This window comes from Thamnophis elegans, chromosome 5 (genome assembly GCF_009769535.1).
Source record: "Thamnophis elegans isolate rThaEle1 chromosome 5, rThaEle1.pri, whole genome shotgun sequence".
Classification (NCBI taxonomy): domain Eukaryota; kingdom Metazoa; phylum Chordata; class Lepidosauria; order Squamata; family Colubridae; genus Thamnophis; species Thamnophis elegans.
The window spans coordinates 75179112-75202117 of NC_045545.1; the positions used below are offsets into that span (position 1 = coordinate 75179112).

The 23006-nt window shown below is 38.8% G+C and overlaps 1 protein-coding gene across 1 annotated transcript in view; it reads left to right on the top strand.

The window, feature by feature from the left end:
- The first annotated feature begins 211 nt into the window (after positions 1-211).
- The window catches only part of RIMS4 (regulating synaptic membrane exocytosis 4), an 88515-nt gene continuing 65720 nt past the window's right edge, over positions 212-23006 (top strand). Inside the window, 1 exon segment of the mRNA XM_032218450.1 lies at positions 212-308. Coding sequence (XP_032074341.1) covers positions 212-308 — 97 coding nt within the window.

Below are 23006 nucleotides of genomic sequence, written 5' to 3' on the forward strand. Positions count from 1 at the left end.
ATCCCGTCTTTTTGACTCGCTTCAACCTTTCCTCCTGCCGCCCTTTTCTCACCTCCCCGAGGCCCCCTCAGCAGCCAAGACGCCGCGGGCTGTACTCCGAGTGAAGAATGGGGCGTCGAAGCTGGCCAAATCCCAGGCGGCGGCAGCGGCGGCGGCGGCGGCCGAAGCCCCCGGCGGCGCCCCCGGCGGCGCCCCCGGCGCGGGGCTCTTCATGGAGCGTTCGCAAAGTCGCCTCAGCTTGTCCGCCTCCTTCGAAGCCCTGGCCATTTACTTCCCCTGCATGAACAGCTTCGATGAGGAAGAGGCGGGTAAGATTTTTTTTTTTGGGGGGGGGGGGGGAGAAGAGGACCAAGTGGAAGGGAGGACACACCTGTCCGCGGTTTGGAGAGGGAGTGGGGGAGGCAAGAGACCCCCGACCCGCTGGAGTGAAGCCAAGGAGGTAGTCTACCTCAGTGTTTCTCAACCTTGGCAACTTGAAGATGTACGGACTTCAACTCCCAGAATTCCCCAGCCAGCGAATGCTGGCTGGGGAATTCTGGGAGTTGAAGTCCATACATCTTCAAGTTGCCAAGGTTGAGAAACACTGGTCTACCTTACAGGCAATGGGGTAGCTTAAACTCCTCCTCCCCTAATAAAAGGCACCAACTTTCTCCAACCAGGTGCCCTCCTACTAAAAGCCCCTGAGCCTCAGACAGTAGGATGGTACCCAGGGGAGGATTAGTTGTGTTCTCCCTCCACTGTGTTTTTTGTGGGGAGGGGGGTTTCTCCTTTTTTAGCTGAAGGTTAGAAAAGAAAAACAGGGTGAGGAAAAGGCTGCCCCCAGGAACTCTCCTCATCCTTTCCTTGTGGTCTACATCAGGGTGCAAAGGGAACGACTCTGTGTGTTTTTTCCTGCTGGGTGCATTTCAATTTCCCACCGCAGTGGTGAAAACCACCATCGTGAATGGAACTAAAAATGAGAAAGCTTACATTCTGGAAAGGCCGCTGGCTGAGGAAGAGTTCACCCACTTTTGTGAAAGCTTTTCTGCCCTGTGATGTGTGGAAGCAGGGCACTGGTGAAATTAAATGAGCTGGTAGGAAACAAACAGGTTTCGTGTTGAATGAGCCAAAGGCATCTTTTGGATAAATAACCAAGAAAGGGAAAAGTGGAATCCAGGCATGTCAAAGAGAAAGAGAGAGAGAAAGTAAGTCAGGGTGTCAGCTTTACCCAACTTCAAGCCTTCCAGAGATGTTGAGTGACAGCTTCCGCCCAATGTGGCCATTAGCTGTACTGGCTGCTGCTAAGAGGAGTTGCTGTTCAATAATCAGGTTGAGGAAAGCTATAATATGCAGTGGTTGAATTCTAGAGAGGAATGAATGGAAGGTGGGAGTAAATGCCGGAGGAGGCTAATATATCAATGAAAGTGTGTTATGGGATAGCAGTGTTCAAATCCAAGGGGGTAAATAAGATCCGTGTGTATGTGTGCAGTTTCCTTCTCTGAGTTTATAGAGCTAGGGCTGTAGCATGACTGCTATTAGCCTGTAAGACAACTGTCTGCAATCTGGTGGCCTCAAATATTGAACATGAGCTCCCATGATGCTCAGCCAGCATGACTAAAGTGTAGAATACAGGATGGACTAGATTTTTGAAGTTTTGCTGGCCAATGGCACGGTCATGGATGGGCTGAGTCAATTTCTACCTGAGTCAGTATGATGACAATTTTATTTAATCTGGCTAATTCTTTTTTGCAAGCTGCCAGATGCAGCTCTTTGTACATGTTGTCTATGTGTCCTGTGAAGCATACTGTGCTAGATTTCAGAATTACTGTGCATAGGATTAAAGGGTCATTTTTTACCCATAATCAAACTCCTTACTTTTTTATTTTTACTGAATTCAGTGTATTTATAAAAGTATCACACATATTTTAATCCTTTTATTTTACTCCTCGGCCTTCTGAGAAAAACACTGAAATGCAAAAGTTTAAATATGATGAAAAGGCCTCATCTGACAATGAATCTTTCCAAGCATCCTAAGCACCAGTTGTCGTCATATACTGATTAAGAATATATTGATTTGACTCTTTGCACAGCAAATATTTTATACATATAAATAGTTAAATTATGCTAATTGAAGAACATTGTTTTAATGTTTACTTAAATTTGCAAATTAAAAGAAAACTTTATCCATCAATATAGTGGTATACAACTACAATAAAGATTCTGATTCAATTACTGTATCAATGTGGCTAAAATGCAAGCAAATATATGCATTGTAAAAATAATACTGGATGTGAAAAATGCAATCTGGGGCTTTGTTGACTTTGAAAAGCTGGAGGTTCTTTTTTATTATTATTCCTTTGGAGGAGCAAAATGTCTGCTTCCTGAGGGAGAGGTAAAAGCATTAATTAATGGATTTACTCAATTAAGGGATTTACTCAAATTTAAAATACCAGGTGTTAATCTCATAGATACACTCTTTATGAGCCAGTACTAACTACCTCTTCCAGTATAGCTTACATTTTGTGGACCAGTGAGATTGATTTATAGAATCAAAGAGAAAAAAACTATATATTAAAATTAATTAGTCATACATTTTTATATTCTGGGATCTAGTATTGAAGCTGTTCTCCAGATTAAAGTTTTTGAATGTGGGAGAAAAAGCACCTCTAATGAAAAAAATCTTATACTTATTGTCTTTCCTTGATATTTCATGTGTAGTATCTCCGTGCTATTTTTTTTTAATGAAAGTATAAAATGGAAAGTGAGTTTGTAGATTTGCTTGCTACAGCTACATGCAAACTCTCCTGCAGAATCAGAGTTGCCAATTAATGAAGATAAATGTTCACCCATGCTATTGGGTCAACTGTGTTGGCTGCCTCAGGCAGCAATAAATGCTTTGGGAAGGGACAAATTCAGAATATTTTGAGAAGGCTATGCCACCGGCTTTCCACTTCTAGATTTATCTTGCCATCTCCAAGTAGCGAAAGTTACCTGTCGACTTTACCTGTTTCCTGTTACCTGTTTCTTTTGAGAAAAACTGCAGTATTATTGTGTTTAAATTCCATATTTGGACTGGATGTCCTATAATTTAAATTCTTTGCCTTAATAAAGTACCCTGGATCTTGTGTGTAAACTTGTGTCCATACATGAAAAGTTTTCATTTAGTTTAACAGTAACCTTCTTTTGATATCTTACTGCTACTTTCATATTTCTTTTCTAGCTTTCATTTCTAATCCTGGGTTTCTCTTTTAAATGATGGTTAATGTGTAACCCTTGTAACCATTGGTTATTAGCTTTATTTCTAATTACGATTTCTCTAATGTGACAACCACTGATAATTCCAAATTTCTTTGTCAAAGAGTCATTTCCAAAGAAGCAACATATATGGAAAGGGGAAGGATGAGGCCAATTTGATGAGTAATTGGATGGAAATGCACATATTAAGCCTTCCTTTAAGAAAAAGGAAAAGTATCAGTTGTGGAAGAATACCAGTGTTTTTGTTTTTTGTTTTATTAGACATTTATAGGCCGCCCTTTTCCCTGAGGGGACTCAGGGCGGCTTACAGTCAAAAGGGAAGGGAGTGTCAGACAATACAAAAAGAAATGTGCACAAAAGTAAATTAAATAGTAAAACTCAACATTCACTCAACATTCGGGAGGGGCAAAAGTAAACTTATCCCCAGGCCTGACGGGCTAGCCAGTTCTTGAGGGCTGTGCGGAAGGCCTGGACGGTGGTGAGGGTACGAATCTCCACGGGGAGATTGTTCCATAGTGTCGGAGCCGCAACAGAGAAGGCTCTCCTCCGAGTAGTCGCCAGTCGGCACTGACTGGCGGATGGAATACGGAGGAGGCCAACTCTATGCGATCTGATGGGACGCAGGGAGGTAATTGGCAGAAGGCGGTCTCTCAAATAGCCAGATCCACTACCATGGAGCGCTTTATAGGTGGTGAGTAGAGCCTTGAAGTGCACCCGGAGATCGACAGGTAGCCAGTGCAGCTCACGGAGGATCGGTGTTATGTGGGCGAACCGTGGTGCGCCCACAATCACTCGCGCGGCCGCATTCTGGACTAGCTGAAGTCTCCGGATGCTCTTCAAGGGCAGCCCCATGTAGAGCACATTACGGTATTCCAGCCTGGAGATCACAAGGGCTCGAGTGACTGTTGTAAGGGCCTCCCGATTCAGGTAGGACCGCAACTGGCGCACCAGGCGAACCTGGGCAAATGCCCCCCTGGTCACAGCTGAGAGATGGTGGTCAAAAGTCAGCTGTGGGTCCAGGAGGACTCCCAAGTTGCGGGCCCTTTCTGAGGGGTGTAAGTTTTGTCCCCCCAGCCTGAGTGATGGTATGTTGGTCAAATTTTTGGGAGGGAAACACAACAGCCACTCGGTCTTGTCTGGGTTGAGTATCAGCTTGTTTGCTCTCATCCAGTCTTTAACGGCTTCTAGACCCCGGTTCATCACGTCCACCGCTTCATTGAGTTGGCACGGGGCGGACAGATACAACTGTGTATCGTCCGCATATTGGTGGTATTTTATCCCGTGCCTTCGGATGATCTCGCCCAGCGGTTTCATGTAAATGTTAAATAGTAGGGGGGATAGGACCGACCCCTGCGGTACCCCATAAGTTAGGGGCCTCAGGGACGATCTCTGCCCCCCCACCAACACCGACTGCGACCTGTCCGAGAGATAGGAGGAGAACCACTGCAAAACAGTGCCGCCCACCCCTATCTCCCGCAGTCGTCGCAGAAGGATACCATGGTCGATGGTATCGAAAGCCGCTGAGAGGTCCAGGAGAACTAGGATGGAAGCATGGCCTCCGTCCCTAGCTCTCCAGAGATCATCGGTCAATGCGACCAAAGCGGTTTCTGTGCTGTAACCGGGTCTGAAGCCAGACTGGAAGGGGTCAAGATAGTTAGCTTCCTCCAAGGTACGCTGAAGCTGGAGAGCCACCACCTTCTCAACAACCTTCCCTACAAAGGGGAGGTTGGAGACTGGACAATAGTTATTAAGAACAGCTGGATCCAAGGACGGTTTCTTCAGGAGGGGTATTACCACCGCTGTCTTGAGCGCGGTGGGAAAGTACCCCTCCCGAAGAGAGGCGGTAACAACCGCCTGGATCCAGCCTCGTGTCACCTCACTGCTGTTGGCAACCAGCCAGGAGGGACACGGGTCCAGTATGCAGGTGGAGGCACTCACAGCTCGCATAGCCTTGTCCACATCCCCGGAGGCAACTTCCTGAAACTCAACCCAGAGATGGTTTGCCAAGTCTTCTCCTTGTGTCTCGGCTGGATCTACTGGGGTGAAGTCCAGGTCCGCTCGAAACCGGGCAACTTTGTCCGCCAAGAACTGGACATACTCCTCAGCCTTACCCTGTAGGGAGTCCCCCATCTCCCTCCTATTTAGGAGGGAGCGGGTTATCCTAAACAGGGTGGCTGGGCGGGACTCGGCGGACGCTACCAAGGAGGCAATATATGTTCTTTTTGCTGTTCTTAAAGTCCGAATATACTCCTTGGTGCATGCTGTTAAAAGTGCCCGTTTCGACTCGGACCTATCGGACCTCCACGAGTGTTCTAGGCGTCTCCTCTGGCGCTTTACCTCCCGGAGCTCCTCAGTAAACCAAGGAGGCCTCCGGGGGCCGCTGACCCGGAGGGGCCGTAGCGGCGCAATCCGGTCTAGAGACTCCGAAGCTGCCGAGTGCCAGGCAGCGACGAGGGTCTCCGCCGAACTGTGGGCGAGGGTATCAGGAATAACCCCAAGCTCCATCTGGAACCTAACAGGATCCATCAGTCGCTTGGGGCGGAACCAGCTGATTGGTTCCTCCTCCCTACGGTGGGGGTTTGGCCTCCGGAAGTCTAGCCTCAGTAGGTAGTGGTCTGACCACGACAGGGGTATGATCTCATTACCCCTCTGACCAAGATCGTAACTCCACTGCTCCGAGAGGAATATGAGGTCGAGCGTGTGACCCGCTGAGTGAGTTGGGCCTCGGATTACTTGAGTCAAGCCCATGGCTGTCATGGAAGCCATGAACTCCTGCGCTCCATCAGAGTGTTCACCGAGCGAAGGCAAGTTGAAGTCCCCCAGAACTATAAGTCTAGGGAACTCAACTGCTAGCTCGGCTACTGACTCGAGGAGCGAGGGGAGGGCTGCTGCAACGCAGTTGGGAGGCAGGTACGTAAGCAGCAGACCCACTTGACCCTTGAGGTCCAGCTTCACCAGCAGGGACTCACACCCGACAAGCTCCGGAGCAGGGATCCTACGAGGTACTAAAGACTCCCGGACTATAATAGCCACACCGCCACCCCTTCCCTGGGCTCTCGGCTGGTGTAGCACCTGAAATCCGGCTATTCAGTGTCCTAGAATAGCCTCACAAATAAGCACTCACAAAGGGCATCACAAAGAGATTTGTATCTGCTTGAAACCGAACATGGACAACTAGACATAGAAAAACATAGACTGAATAAATACTTTCATTAACATAGCTAATCACTTGAAAAGAACAACTGGACAAGTCAGCACAGGAATAATTGATAATATCAAATATGAGAACATTCTACCTGGGTCAGAAAAATCTTATATTAGGGTCTAACTTAAAATTCCCCAGATGTGGTAGGGCTGTGGCTCCAGAAGTAGAATACCAGCTTAGTAGAAGTTGATTTACATTTATCATTTCATCTTTCAAATGTGTATTCTTTGATTAACTTTATCTGCATTATCAGAGGGATAGAATCAAGATCACATGAAGTGTTAATACCACTTTATAATGCCTTGGTAAGGCCACACTTGGAATACTGCATCCAGTTTTAATTGCCACAATGTAAAAAAGATGTGGAGAGTCTAGAAAGAATGCAGAGAAGAGCAACAAAGATGCTCAGGGGACTGGAGGCTAAAACATATAAAGAATGTTTGCTGGAATTGGGTATGTCTAATTTAATGAAAAGAAGGCTAGAGGTGATATGATGGCAGTGTTCCAATATCTCAGGGGTTGCCACAAAGAAGAAGAATTCAAGATATTCTCCAAAGCACTGAGGACAGGACAAGAAGCAATGGGTAGAAACTAATCAAGCAACTTAGAACTAAGGAGAAATGACCTGATATTACAATTAATCAGTGGAACAACTTGCTTCGAGAAGTTGTGAAAGCTCCAACGCTGGAAGTTTTTAAGAAGAGTTTGAACAACCATTTATGTCTGAAATGGTATAGGGTTTCCTGCCTAAGCAGCTGGTTGGACTAGAAGACCTCCAAGGTCTGACTCCTTTATTCCATTTTATTCTACTTCTAAATAATAATATTAAGCAAAATAATTTGGAAGGTATGCATGCATTTTGGTAGCTAATTGATCATGGAAAATGGTAAGTGAGCACCTGTCTTCCCTAGACGGGTTCAAATCACCAGGACCGGATGGATTACACCCCAGGGTTCTGAAGGAACTGGCAGACGAGATCTCAGAACCACTGAACTATATCTTTCAGACATCCTGGAGCACCGGGGAACTGCCAGAGGACTAGAAAAGAGCTGATGTGGTTCCCATCTTCAAAAAGGGGGAAAAAACATATCCAAGAAACTACAGACCTATCAGCCTGACCTCAATACCAGGAAAGATTCTGGAAAAGATAATCAAGCAATGAATTAGTGAACACTTAGAAGCAAACAAATAGCCAAAAGTCAACATGTGATTTTGATTCTATCCCTCATGTGAAGTGTTAATACCAATTTATAATGCCTTGGTAAGGTCACACTTGGAATACTGCATTCAGTTTTGGTCACCATGATGTAGAAAAGATGTGGAGACTCTAGAAAGAGTGCAGAGAAGAGCAACAAAGATGATTAGGGGACTGGAGGCTAAAACATATGAAGAACGGTTGCAGGAACTGGGTATGTCTAGTTTAATGAAAAGAGGGAGTCAAACTATTCTCCAAGGCACCTGAAGGTAGAACAAGAAGCAATGGGTGGAAACTAATCAAGGAGAGAAGCAACTTAGAATTGAGGAGAAATTTCCTGACAGTTAGAACAATTAATCAGTTGGAACAGCTTGCCTCCAAAAGTTGTGAATGCCCCAACACTGGAAGTCTTTAAGAAGATGTTGGATAGCCATTTGTCTGCAATGGTATAGGGTTTCCTGCCTAGGCAGGGGGTTGGACTAGAAGACCTCCAAGATCCCTTTCAACTCTGTTATTGTATTGTATTATAGCTTGATGTAGACAATGTGAAAAGAACAATATAATAGAGAAAATGTTACATTTCTATCTTTTTAGCCCTGTTTATTAATGGAGTCAATAGTGATAATTAAGTTAGTGATTCCAAAGATTTTCTGTGTATCCTGTCTATGTGTGTGTGTATGTGTGTGTGTGTTTGTGAGCGCATGACTTTAACTATAGAACAGGACGAATAAATGAGAAGTTTTTTTGTGTTATTATGTGATCAGATGAAAAGAGAGCAATGTAGAAAGCTCTAAAAGGTTGCAGTTCGGTTTCCATAAATCCTAAATTGCAGAGAGTGAGTTGGTTTAAAAGACAAAAACTGATACGGCATTAATATATTTTAAATAACTACAATGTACCACACACATGCTGCCAGCAATAGGTTACTGGGCAATTATATTGCGTCCTCCCATCCTTTTTAATTGGGGGCAGAGTAATAAAACCAAACCAACCCTGTGATCTGTTCTGCATGTGATCTAATGTTATTCTAGAGGAGTGCTAACTTAAACAAATAACTTAATGTTGTAAGCTAAATTCCTTTTTTAAAGCAATATCATTACCCTGTAATGCCATTCCTGTTCTCATAATTCCTTACATTTTCCCCATTTTTTCCTTGACACCATTTTTAATATTATGCTACATTTTTTGTGTACAATTCATTTTTCATGCAAATGCACTGGGGTTATTGTTATATTGTTTTCAGAATGCTGAAAGGGAAACTGGGTATGTTTCAAGTTGTGCTAGCCAATACAATGGTTTCAGTGGTGGGATTCAAATAATTTAGCAACTGGTTCTCTGCCCTAATGATTTCTTCCAACAACCAGTTCACCAAACTGCCCAGAAAGTTAACAACCGGTTCTCCCAAAGTGGTGCAAACTGGCTGAATCCCATCACTTAATGATTTTAACAAAGTCAGGGTTTTTTTGCCAAATAAATTGATTTCATGACTGATATATGTCATTTATTCTAGATTGTACTTTGTGAAACAAGAACATCTTCTGGGTCATATTTCTTCCATTCATCTAGAAAAAGATAAGATAAAATGCATATTATGCCCAACAGTAAACCTTTAAGACATTTCTCAAGGAATAACAGAATGAATTACTGCAGATTATAAATTCTATAAATCATATAAATATAAATATTTATACAGACAGCTAAAGCAATTATGACAGTCCTGAAACAAATGGGTAAAATAAACTATGCAGTAATTTAATAAGGGGAAATAGAAGGAAGACTATAGGTGAATCAGCTCTGGTTTGTTAGAAATTTCTGGAAAGACAGACTGCAGGCAACCCCATATAAAATAATGGTTTTATAGCATTTTTTAATGCATCCAAAATATGCTTGCATATGTTACTTGAGAATCCTTAAGGTAGTCATGGAAAACACATTAGCATTAGAATTGTTATATTATAGATGAGAGTTGAAGTTCATGGTTAGTATCTTATTCCAGTAGGTCAAGGCAAATGAACCTTGTCTAATGATCGTGATCAGAGAAGCAGAAGACTTTAATAGCAGATGGAAGACAGCAAGAACAGTCAATCCCACCCATGACTTAAAAAAAACAAAGGTATTATGTTTGAACTTAGATAATAGACACAGAAAAGGCTCAGAAATCTAGGTGTATATTATACGTCCTGACTAGACCACTCCCCCAAAGGTTGAAAATGTTGTTTCCACACACTATTTTGAGAGCTTTTTATATTAGTGTTCTCTGAGGCCTCCACTCCATTTTAGCTAATCCACATTCTTCCTCAAAGTGCAGTGCTACGTAGGAGTAATAGCAGCTCTCAAGTAAATTATTCCAACAGAACTCTTTGCTGAAAACTTTAAAGTGCCTTTAAATATTATATGTACATGTATACATACATACTGTACCTCCTATAGTTGGTGTAATATAATCCAAACTGGAGTTTCAGGAATCAAATCCTATGATTGTGAAAATTTTTGAGTTGGAGATTGGCTCTGTGAGTGTAGCTTGCAGAGATACTCTGAAGCTCACCTGCCTTTGAGAATCAGTCATTTAAGAGACCCGTGAAAATGCTGGTTTATCAAAGACAATTTTGTAAATTATTGTTGTGATACACTAGGGAACTCAAAGCAGTGGTGGGTTCTTACCGGTTTGGTCACTGGAACAGGCAGCAACCCAGGCCTGCCATGCCTCCAAACTGGTTTTCCGGGTGGTATTGTGGTTTTAGCCATCTTGTTTTTTAGCTTCTGCACATGTGCAGAACCATTTTAATTGTGTTGCGCATGCATGTACAGTGCGCATCAAGTGCACGCCATGGTGTGCACTCAAGCGAACCGGCAGTAGTGCCTGCCGGAACCCACCCCTGACTCCAAAGTCACATAATTGTTGCTATACTCCTAGAGACTATGATATACTTGTACTTCTGAAAGTGGAAGGGTAGAGAATAAAAGTAAGAGTAAGCCAAAAAGCAATGAACTTGAAACTTGCTTGATCCCAGTGGATTCACAAGCAAGCAAATGATTTGTAAGAGCAAGAAACCAAACGGTTGCTACTAAGAAATTAGGTAAGAGCTGTAAACTAGGATCAATTATTTGTCGCATTAGAGCTGTAATCTCCCTTCTCTTTTTCCTGTAGTTTGCACTGAGGATTGTTTTAGAGAAGTATTCTATGAACTGGGCTGTGAGCCAGAATTTCAACTGATCTATATGGAGATTAGTTGCAGGGGGATTAAAAAATTAATTCTTAAAGACCTACAAAGTTTGAGCTGGCTTATATGAACGAAGATCTTGGCTGAGATGTTTGAAAGAGGTCTTCTTCCAAAAGATGCTATTAGGTTTAGGCCAAGATCATAGTTGTATGATAGAGTTTGGCTTGCAGAAAGTCCTTGGATTTTCAGTTTGAAATGACCAGGTATCAAGTGATAATAAATCTGAACTCTTAGATGGTTTGATGAACAATATTTTCATCCTTGATTAACTTTTTGTAGTGATGTATTTTATACTTTTTATTTGTATACTTCTTTAATTTCTCCCATAGTGGAGAAGAAATCCAAAATATACCAAATAAAATGGTAAAAAAAATGATTTAAAAATGTTTAAGAAAGCTCTCTATGTCCTTTGGCAGATGTTCTGAAATAAATATTAATAGGACAAATTCCTGTATGCATAATACAGAATCACTGGTGCTTGGCTTTTGTATGTACAATGAGCTTCCATGAGGGTTGTAGCTAGCTGTTTTCAGAATACAGTCATTTATGCTCTGGCTGCAAGGCTGTTTATTTGTTTTATTGTTATGCCTTTATTATCTTTATTAAAAAAAAAACTCAAAATACTCCTCCCTCCTTCCCCACAACCTTGGGAGGTGGATTGGGATGAGACAGGGACTGGCCCAAAGCATGTCAGTTGTCTTTCATAACCTAAGTAGGACTAGAACTCACAGTCTTCTAGTTTCTAGTCCAGCACTTTAACCACTACACAAAACTCTCTATATTGTACGTATAAACGTATGCATTTATATGATAATTAATCCTAATTTTTTAGGCTTCTGAATTGTTTTTACATATTTCAGTATGTTGCAGATATAGTTATAAACATTTGCTGCCTCCCTCAGAAAGTGTATTAATTGCATGGGAGATAAAATCCTTTATGGGAATAGAACTATAGATATTGAACATATATTTTATATACGTCTAGGTTACCTTTGTAAAGGTCTGTTTAGGTTGCACAAAAACTTAAATATTGAAAAGCATCAATGTTCTCCAATTTCATTGTTATTTATTTAAACGTTTTTCTCCAAGAGCTTAAGGCAGTATGCATATTCTCCCTCCTCTAATTGTATCTCCATAGCACAATTTTGTGAGGTAAGTTCAGCTGAGAAACAGTGGCTGGCATAAACACATCTTCTATGGTAAGGATGGACTGGTCCATTTTCCACCATTTAAATATTACATCATATCAAGCAGGGGTTGGATCCTCCTGCCAGTTTAATAACTGGTTTGCTGAGCTGCGCGCAATTTAGAAAAAACTCGCTTTCCGCATTACGGCTGTTGAGGAAAAACAACTGAGGTGGAGCAATCTACTCTGCCGTGCCGATCAGCTGGGCTTCGGAAAAGGAAATATAGGTGAGTATAGTGCAGGTTCAGGTGGGTGGGCCCCACATCAAAGTCAGAGTGAACCAGTTCCCTCCCAGCTGATAGTCAGAGCTACCCGAACCAGTCCGAACCGGTAGAATTCCATCCTTGATACCAAGCATTCTTCATTTCAATCATTTTTGTTCATTCTGGTATTTAGTGGAACTGGAGAGGAGAGTGAGTTGCCTTAAGGTCTGTCTTGATAGTTACTTGAGGATCATAAAACAATAATATGGCAAAGATACTTTGGTAACTGTGCAAAGAGGCTATTCAACACTACAGGTTTTTTGAAAGATCAAAAAATTCATAATAATATCAACAGTTCATAATTCCCAGAATTCTTTGGGAGAATCGGGGACAAACTATAGCATTTTTTTTCAATTGTACAGCCTGCAGTATAGCTGGGTTGTTGTTTTTTTTAACATTATTTAGAGCTACAAGGTTCATTAATACTTTCAAATCTTCAGATCCTTATGATAAATACATCATGCTTAATTGGAATTATTAAGCATGCCATACTTTCTAGTCAATTAGCAAGAATGCCAGATTGTATATTAACATCTATGTTTGTTAGTGAAATATGAGTCTATATGTGCTATGATTTAAACAGGAGTAATAGAAGTTGATAACACATACAGGCATAATGAGATAAAGTTATAAAACATTTTAAAACGTAGAAATCTGTATAGGCTTCATACTGTTCTTTAGGAAAACTATCTCTCCTCTGCATTTTAATGTTCCACATATAATCAGTCATCTTCCGTCTGAATAGCTTCCACAAGTAACTCATTTTGTTGATACAAAATATTCCATTGATAGAAGAAAAGGCCTATTTTTTTATAAGAATGGGATGAAAACTTGTAAAATTTGCAGTTTATCTGTTCGGGAATTGTAAGTATTGGGAGTGCCCCAAATCATTTGAATAAAATTCAGGGCTTGCTGCTGAAAGTGTCCCATTTCTTTTTCCAAAATAATCAAATTATGCCAAAGTGTCCCATTTCTTTTTCCAAAATAATCAAACCTTAAATATGCTAATGCATAATTTATCCTAGTAGAAATTAGTTTATTCAATTTTTTACTTAGGACTTTGCAGTTCCTTGAAAAATTTAAGAGAGGACTGGGTAGAAAATGCAGGTAATTTTTCTTTTTGGAAGTGCTGTTTCCATTACATGCAGCATATAAAACAATTTGTCTTATATATATTTGTCTCAAATTACCTATTTGTGAAACTCTCTTGTGTTTTGTTTTTAATTATTTCTTAGCTAGGAAATATCCAAACAACAAGTGTTTAAGAATTCCCCGTTGCAAAGATGATTGGATATTGCAATTGTATTTTGTATACTAAATCCATATATTATAAACAAAGATGAAGAAATATTTTAAAAATCCAGTGAGAATAATTTTATATAAAGATATAATTTATTTCAGTTAAGATAATTTGATGCATCTAAAAACCATCTTTGCCCTTATAATTGGCTCTTAGTGTTAACTAAATTAAAGTCTGTAGTTTCTTAGATTAGCACCTTTAAAATCTTACTGTTAGAGTTTGCAGCAATCCTACCAGCACACAAGTAAATAATTCAGCAGGATTCATTTATAGAAGAAACTTGTTTATATACAATAATATAAAACATGATGCATGTATACAGTACCCATGCAGCTCTTGCAATGTGGTAGCAAGAGCAAGGAGCAGAAGCCAGAAGCCACAGAAGCAAGGGAAAATTGTTTAGAAAGACATAAAATATAGTATTGGTATCAGACTTAAGAAAAATATAAACCAAAACATAATTTTTCTACAACCACCAAAATAAAATAAAGATCTTTGTTATTCTGTCACTAGCAGCAGTGGTCTCCAACCTTAGCAACTTTAAGACCTGTGGACTTCAACTCCCAGATGCCTAGCAAAGCTGGCTGAGGAATTCTGGGAGTTGAAGTCCACAAGTCTTAAAGTTGCCAAGGTTGGATACCACTGATTAGCACCATGGAAAGAAAAGTGTTTTTATTAACATGGCTACTTCCATTTTTTTAATTCACTAATTAATCCCGTTCTTTTTGCAGCTAATCCTTATCCTCATCCATTGGGCACATTTCTTGTAAAAAAAATCTGCTTGGAGTTCTTTAAGTGCAGTAAAAGTTTGCTTCCTTTTATTATGGTTGCATATGTATTACACAAGACAAGATTAGAGAATATAATTCAAGGAAGTATACATCTGCATGCAAAAATGCTAAAAGGCCAATATTAAAAATATACACATTCCAAAGCTTTTTCATAACTGCAAAGGCAATTGTTTCAGTGGTAACATCTGCACATTTATCTTTAATTTGAGCATCAAATGAATTTATATTTTCATCTCTGTTGTCTGACATAATTCCTATGCTTTTAGAAATAAAATAAAATGAGAACCAGGAGGGAAATAATAACGCTCAAAACCAAAACATTTTTTTAAATATCAGAAAAAAAGTAAAACAATAAAAAACTATCACCAAATATCACCTTTTTCCCTTCAAAATTATTATGTGAGAAATTGTTTTTAAGTTTCAACCTTTTAAAAATATCACAGTGTTTTAATAGCAGATACAAACTATACCTGAATATTTAGTGTAATACTGAGAGTCTCTTTTTCTAGGCATCTTTTTCATTATTCCTTTTGTAGTCAGAAAAGCTCTTTAATTGATTTTAACCAACAATCCATGTAATCTCCCCTTGTTCATGAGCACAGTAAAATACATCTTCCTGGGTTGATAATTAAATGGCCAGGAATGTCTGTTCCTGTTCCATCAAGGATGATGGAACTGAAAGTGGAATTTAATGAGTCCTCTCTAATTGGGAAATCTATTGGTAAATCAGATATTTCATACCAGAAGGTCTCAATTAAATAACAGGATTTCTCTTTTTCATATTTTTATGAGTGCCAACAATTATGCTACTTCTTTGTGTTTTGAACTTCCAGGTACATAAGCTTTTTTTGTAACAGTTGAATGTTTTTTTTTGGTAAAGTTGTTATAGGGATTTCAGAAGCTGTTGAACTGCTATGCAGTTGGGAGAAAGAGGTCTCTATTTTATCAATTCTGGTTCTGAAGGTAGACGTACCACTAGTTGTCTGTTTCCTTTAAAATGATGTTTATTTAACATCAGGAATTTGTATTTTTTATCTTTACCGATGAACGAAGGAGGCTACTGTTCCAAGATTTGGAGGCTTATTATCTCCCCTTTAAAGATTTATAAACAATTACAGGTTATGAACAATTTCATTACTGGATTCACAAAAGCAAAGTTTAATCATTAATTTTAACAAAAGAGCATCACTGTTCTCTAGAAGACAACAGATGCAGCAGAGTGATACCAGGGACATTTTAATTAGAAGTCCTGGTATGTCATTTCTGAACACAGAATTTGAGATTAGCTGTATTCAGGGTGACTCTTAGTACTGTTAATCAAAAGATTTTCAGCAATGTTTCTGTGTTTGTCTTTTTAGTGCATTGTTTAATGTTAGGCAACAAGCTTAGTAGAAGAATAGGAAGATGGAAAAGGGATTAATAAAGGGATCTTAGTTACTCTTTATTTATTTATTTATTTATTACATCTGTTTATTACATCTGTTTAATACCTCTCTGTGACCAGATTGGTATATTAAACTAAGATTTGGAAGGTGTACCTTTAGATTAATTAACAAAGAGTTCTCATTCAAATTACAAATAACTTGGCCTATTTTATTTTGAGCACATTGTGAAAAAGCTCCACTCTTCTGAAAAGTCTATAATGAAGGAAGAAAAGAGAAAAAAGTTGTCAACCAGCAGTGAAAGTGATGGACATGATTTCAGCAAGGGTGGGTGTACTGTTGGAAACCTAATATTTGGGAAAAGATAATCTTATAGCAGGTCCAGATCTGATCACTAAGACTCAGTACTCCCTTGGTTGCAATAAAGTTCACGTTTTCATGAAAATAAGCCTCTTGCAATCTTGAAATCTAACATAAAATGTATGTATGTTGTAATAGTTAAAACATAACACAGATGTTCACTTTAATCACTTCGATTTAAAACCTTACATTTCTGGCACTGGACAAGAAATCATTATCTAAGCATATTTGTAATATAACAGTATGGTTAAAAAAAAGATGGTTTAAATCTTATCAAATTGTTTGAAGTTCTCTCATGACTCATACTGTATTTATCCAAAAGGAATGTAACCTTGACACTCTCATCCAGAAAGTAAAATAATAACTTTTTAGCTTTTTTTAAAGATTAACTTTAGATAGCTAGAAGGTTGCAGTATAAACATGTACGAAGGTCCCATATAATGCCCTATATTTTTATCCTGCCCTCTATGGTTTCCAACTCTCAATGAAGTCAATGCTCAGCATTTTTTTCTTACAATAAATTTGCACATAATACAACACCTGCTTGTATTTGCATACAGTATATGCAATGCTGAGAGTCTGTAACCAAAGAAGGACAGGTTAAAGGAAGGGAAAATCACTTAATATTAACTGAATTAATAACTACAGAATAAAATTAATTGCTTTTAAATTATTGTGTACACACACAAACACAAATATACACACTTACTGGTGATAATAGTAGTAGTAATTGAACCCCTTCTGTATAGGCATACAGGAACCATTCTCACAGACCCCTATAATTTCATACATTCGCACAAATATACAGATTCTCATAAAGAGGGGAAAAATACTTTGAAGAAATATAGGCTCAGCAAACTTGACCTATACTGTACTAGCCTACTTTTAATATTTCTCTCTGAGTTTGATTTATCTTCACTGCAATCAGTATGACTCTCAGGTGTTGACAACAAAATGCAGTGATATAATAAAGCATCTATGATAAAAATAAACCTTTTAAAATGCATGCCAGTGTAAAATACCAATGCAAAGTACCAAATCAGAAATACAGTACTGTCCACTGATGATACATGGAAATCCTTTATTTATTTATGCACTTATTTTTTTAATGTATTTAGTTATTAATTTACTTTATTGGCTGCCCATCTTACTACATGGTCATGATTATTTGTAATACCTTTGAACAGAGTGAGCTCTATCTTCAATGTTGTAGACAATGTTTATGTTCATATTTTCAAATAAAAATTAGTCATACATCAAAAGCGAATGTGTGATCCGACTGTTTTAATTGTCAAAATTTTAGGTCTGATCACTTTAATCTTGATACAACATTTCTGTTTTTAAAGGTTTGCCTGGGGCAAGTTAACCAATTGAATGGAAACATAATTCTCTCTGAACAGTTGTTGAGCACAGGAGATGGTTTCCATCTCTGTTGGAATTTATTTTCAGAGAATATGATTCCTCTGGAGTCTCTCACAGTATCTGATCATGTATTTAATGGAACTTCAAACCCAGCCATCTTGCTTCATCTATCCTCGTTGCCTATGCAGAAATGGAAGAGTATTCAGTTGCAACATTTACAGTACCATATGTTTGAAGGGGTTTGGAGGAAATTGCATGGGGTAGGATTACTTAAATCTAGAAATCATAAGAATAAAGGCATCTCAAACAGAAATACAGGGTTAGTGTCTCTTTTGGATTGTGTTTCCTTTTTTACAAATTAGTTCTGAATACATATGTTCTACCAGCTTTAGAATTCACAGTGCAGGCTTTTGTTCCATTTTAAATGAGAAAATGTTGGCAGGATGCAGATTTTAATGGTAATTACCTATTTATAAATCGAACATGATAGAGCAGTGATGCATTTGATCCCCTAAAAGCAATGTTGGTCTATTCTGTGTAAAGCAGACATTATCCCTTGAAGCTCATTATGGCATACCTTACAGCGGGAACACAAGTTTAAATCTGGTTTCACTAAGCTTGTTGTATTGCATTTTTCAGTTTTCACAAGAGTTAAGCCAGTTTAATTTGAATAGTAAGGGAACACTTTTCAAATAATTATGGTCAACTAGGATGTTTTATTAGGATCTGTCTATGTGTTCACTAGGAATTGAAAATGATTTGATGGCATAAAATCAGACAGGATATTTTAACCAGCAAAACCTAGCATTCAAAATGTAGAAAGTGCAAGTCTTCTATCTTGCTTTGGTTCATTGAACTACATTAAAACTAATCCAGGCAGCCTTACTCTCCCAAATTGCTTCTGGAATTAGGATCAATTAATATTTTTGAAAGAGACTTCTGCAGAAGACTCTTGTGATACAAAAAAAATGAGCTGTCTATAGGTAGTCCTCAACTTGCGACCACAATTGAGCCCAAAATGTATGTTGCTAGGTGACAAATTTGTTAAGTGAGTTTTGCTTCTTTTTATGACTTTTCTTGCCCATTTATTAAATAAATCAGTGCAGTTGTTAAATTAGTAGTACAGTTGTTAAGTGAATCTGATTCCCCCCCTCCCTGGACTTTGCATGTCAGAAGGATACAAAAGTTGATCACATGATCCCGGGACAATGCAACCATCATAAATGTCAGTCAGTTGTCAAGCATCTGAAATCACGTGACCATGGGGATGCTGCAATGGTCATAAGTGTGAAAATGGCCATAAGTCACTTTTTTCAGTGCCATTGTAACTTCAATCAGTCACTAAGTGAACTGCTGTAAGTTGAGGACTACCTGTGTCATGAAGATTTCTCTGTTATTTCTTTCTTATTTGGAGTTGTATCTTACACATTTCTTTATTTCTGAGATTTATATCTTTACAGTTTCTCTGGGAAGTCAAAATGATGTATGTATCATTCCCTCCTCTTTTCTCTTACTTATGAGGTGGGTTGAGCTGAGAGAGAATGACTGGCCCCAAATCACCCACTGAGCTTTCATGACTAATGGTGACCCCCTCAGTCACTAACCTGCACTGACTCTTCTGGATTTTTATAGACAACTCTTCTTTTTTAATGGAGAATTCAAATACCCCTATTTTGCCAGCTCAGTGTATTCCATTGTTAGGCTATGTTGTCCATTCTCTTTTCATTTGCAAAAACTAAATTTGCAAATGTTTTGGTCATGTAAAATTCAGTTATAGTGTCATTTTTCCAAAGCTCTAAGGAAGCTTTTGAGAACTAATGCATAATGATCTCTGCAATTTCTGGTAACCATACCTTTTATTCAGAAAATTATTGTAAAAAAGTTTTAACTGAAGTTTACAGTGTATTTCTATACCTACCTACCTACAAACCACATCTAGGCCTGTAGGAAAAATGATTCTACCACTGCTGTTACAGCTTCCTATATTATTTTAAAAGGAATACAACAAATAAGATGAAAATGACAAAATTTACTGCTGTTTCAAAGATGTCTAATTATAGAGATAAGAAAAACATTGGATTTTGTCATTTTGCAAGCAGAAAACTGAATGGGAAATCTAACATTTTAAATTTAAAAAGTTCCATTTGAATACAGGTAATAATATCACCATGTTGTAGGCTTGTAATGCGGGTGATTCCCCTCATGGGAGAGAAAAGAATATTTACACTTAACATACCTGCTATATATGTACTAATCAAGCTTGTATGTCACCCAACTTTCAACAACTTTGGTGGCTTACCATAAGTAAAAATAAGGAGAATATGGTAATAATCAGTTTAAAATAATAGCAATAATTCCCCACCAAGGCAGTACCTTGAAGTATAGAAACAAAACAATAAGGTTGCTTGCACTGAAGCTTGTTACAAGTTCATGCAAGTATTAAAAGATGCCAATACTATCAAAAATACGTACCAGCTCACTGTAAGAAACAAACCAACTGATGTATGGCACAGCTGCAATTATAATTAAAGATCATGCATGCAAAATCAACAAACAAGAGGGAAAAAGCCAAATAGTGCACTGCCAAAATGGAAATCAGATTGGAAAATACGATCAGCATGCTAAGATCAAATGCAACCAGGCTAGTACAAATGAAAGAAAAGAAGCTGAAGAACAAGAAGACTCAATACTATCTGATCGAGAAATAGATATAAGGAAGATCAAGGAATCATTGGAAATAATAAAGCAACCAATAACAGCCACAGCGAAGAAAATCGGCAAATATGAAGGTCCAATGGCACACTACAAGAAAAGTCTTCAGTCAAATCAGAAATATTTCTACCTGTCCATCATTGGAGAGACTGCAATGAATCAACCAACACCTGACAAAGAACAAACTGCAGTTCAGGACAACCCAAAGAAATACAATAAATTAAACAACTTGTAATTATAGCAGAAATGGTAGAGAAAAGGTCAAGGAAGATCAAGAATTGGTTGGCACCAACTGAAAATGGGCTGTGGCTGAAATATCTGACTGTTTTGCGCGAACTCATTGCTGAGCACTTTAACAACATATTGCAAGGAGTTAATGATGGAAGATTTGTTAATATCTGGCAAATCTGATAATGAGAAACCCAACAAAAGGGGAAGCACCAGCCAATTACACTCTTAATTACCTGCTTAACAACTTTCAACTTGCTAACTGGTATGGTAGTTGATACAGTCTAACAACATCTAGTTGAAAACAAGCTCTTTCCATTTGAGCAAATAGGAAAATGCTTAAACAGCAGAGAAGAAAAGATCCGCTCCTAATTGACCGAAAGAAACAATAGACCACCTAGTTAGCTGCTGCAAGAAGATGGCACAGATTGATTGCAAACAATGACAAAGTAGCAAGGAATGTCTGCAAGCAATTTGCCTGCAAGCAAGAACTGGCAGGACCGCAAAATAGATAAAGTAATAGAAAACAAAAAAGCTAAAAAAATTAGTCTTCAGAAGTCAGAAAAGCATCTGCCACGAAACATCCCAAACCTAACCATTTTTAATAAAAAGACAAATAATTTTGGATAGTGAACATTGCAATACTGGAGACAGTAAAACAGAGGAGAAAGAACTGGAGAAACTGTCAAAAGGAAGCAAGTATTGTATCAATAAAGTAAGGTTTCTCGGGTGCAATCCCAATGTATCTGGAACACCACTTGAATGCTATTGGCATTGACAAAATAACCATCAGTCAATTGCAAAAAGCAGTTTTACTTGAAGCAACTTACATCCTGCAACAATATCTTTAACACCATCAAACAAGAATGTCTGCCTATATCAGGTCCTTGAGAAGGATTCAATAGGAGAATAAAAATGCCAAATCCAGTCTAAACATCTGGCTGACTGGGATGAACCATAATAATAATAGTAGGTCCCACTTTAAAAGAGATGAGAAAGTGAACATGAGAAATGAAATGCTGTCCTGTGTGGATACAATAGCACTGTTCACACAACACGTTCAATCCAGTTATAGATTAAACCTGTTATGGGTTTGCACACTATATAGGAGCATAAACTAGCCAAATAACTTGAGTTTGCACTTTAGGGTAAGTCACAAATCATTAGATTAAACCAGTCCAACCTCACATGCTGCAGTTTTGCAACTAGATTTACAAGTGACCTGGTTAAGCTGATGCGTGAACACAGCTATTCACTAGCATCAGACTTACCTAAACATATCTGAAAGATAAAACCTTTCGTAACATGCTACACTAAGCAGACAAACCAGTAGTGCCCCTAATAGACATTGGGCCTTGTGATCCGTTATGAGATTCTTCATTTAAAAAGGATTTCTTGGGTGTTTTAGAGCTGAAAGCTTTCAGAATGGTGGGGATCCAGTGGCCACACAGCTTGAATTGTCTGTCCGTTGCTGCGGTAATTGTGGTGAGCTACTGAGACGTTTTGATCTGAGTGGTATTCAAGCTGCTTGCAATAAAACCGCCTGTGTCAAAATGCTGCACTGTATGAGGACATTTCCATGGCAACGTGCAGATCCCAAGGTACATCGTTTTGAACTTCAGAATCAGCACAGGCTTCTGTAGCCACCTATGCAGTCTTCTCCCAGAGGATTGCTTGCAAACAGCATAAACATCCTAAACTAGGTTCTAGCGAGGGTACACCAGGGGGGGATTATGAAACTTTGCCTGACCAGGTGTAAATAAGGTCAGACAGACTGTATTCAGGCAATCATATCTCATCATGTGGTGGTATGTATGGTGGTAGAGTTACAGGAAGCCTGGCCCTGTTTACATCTGATCATACAGGATACGCTTTGCCTACTAGTAGCCAACACATGGCTCACAATCTTTGTCTGAATATTCTGCTGCCTCTTGTATTGCCAGAATTCATACTGGGATGATTATAGTAATTTATTTATGTTGTAAAAGATTTGTAAACTAGCCTTTTAATGCTTTATAAAAAAACATGATAATGCCAAGCAGTCACATTTAAGTGTAATTGTAATTTTTAAAATGAGGCAACAAATAACAAAACTGGGAGGAATATAAATAATGCAAATTGAGATGTGTGTGGAAATATAGTCCCAGCTCCCTCCAGGACAGAAGTTTCAGTTAAGTCACTGCTTAGCATGGATGAATTACGTGCAGTGGGGACGGAACAAATTGCCTATGGAGATTCTCAGTCATCCAGGTCATGGTTGTTCCAAAGATGCTTTTTAAAAAGGCAACTGGACTTTTGTTTTCCCTTGCAGAAATTTCGCTTCTCATTCAAGAAGCTTCTTCAGCTTCTTCAGCGACTAATACTCTTTTGTTGGCTTCAATTAATTTTCATGCATTGCTAGGCATCCCTCAAATGGCAAGTAGCAGATTAGGAGATTGGCTTGTTTTTATGGTATGGGTAATATAACCAACCCACCTCAAACTTCAGGATCTATTCTGAGTTGATGTTTTTATAGGAAAAATAAAAAACCCCTTGGAATATTTTACTTCCATATCTTCTTTGAGTTT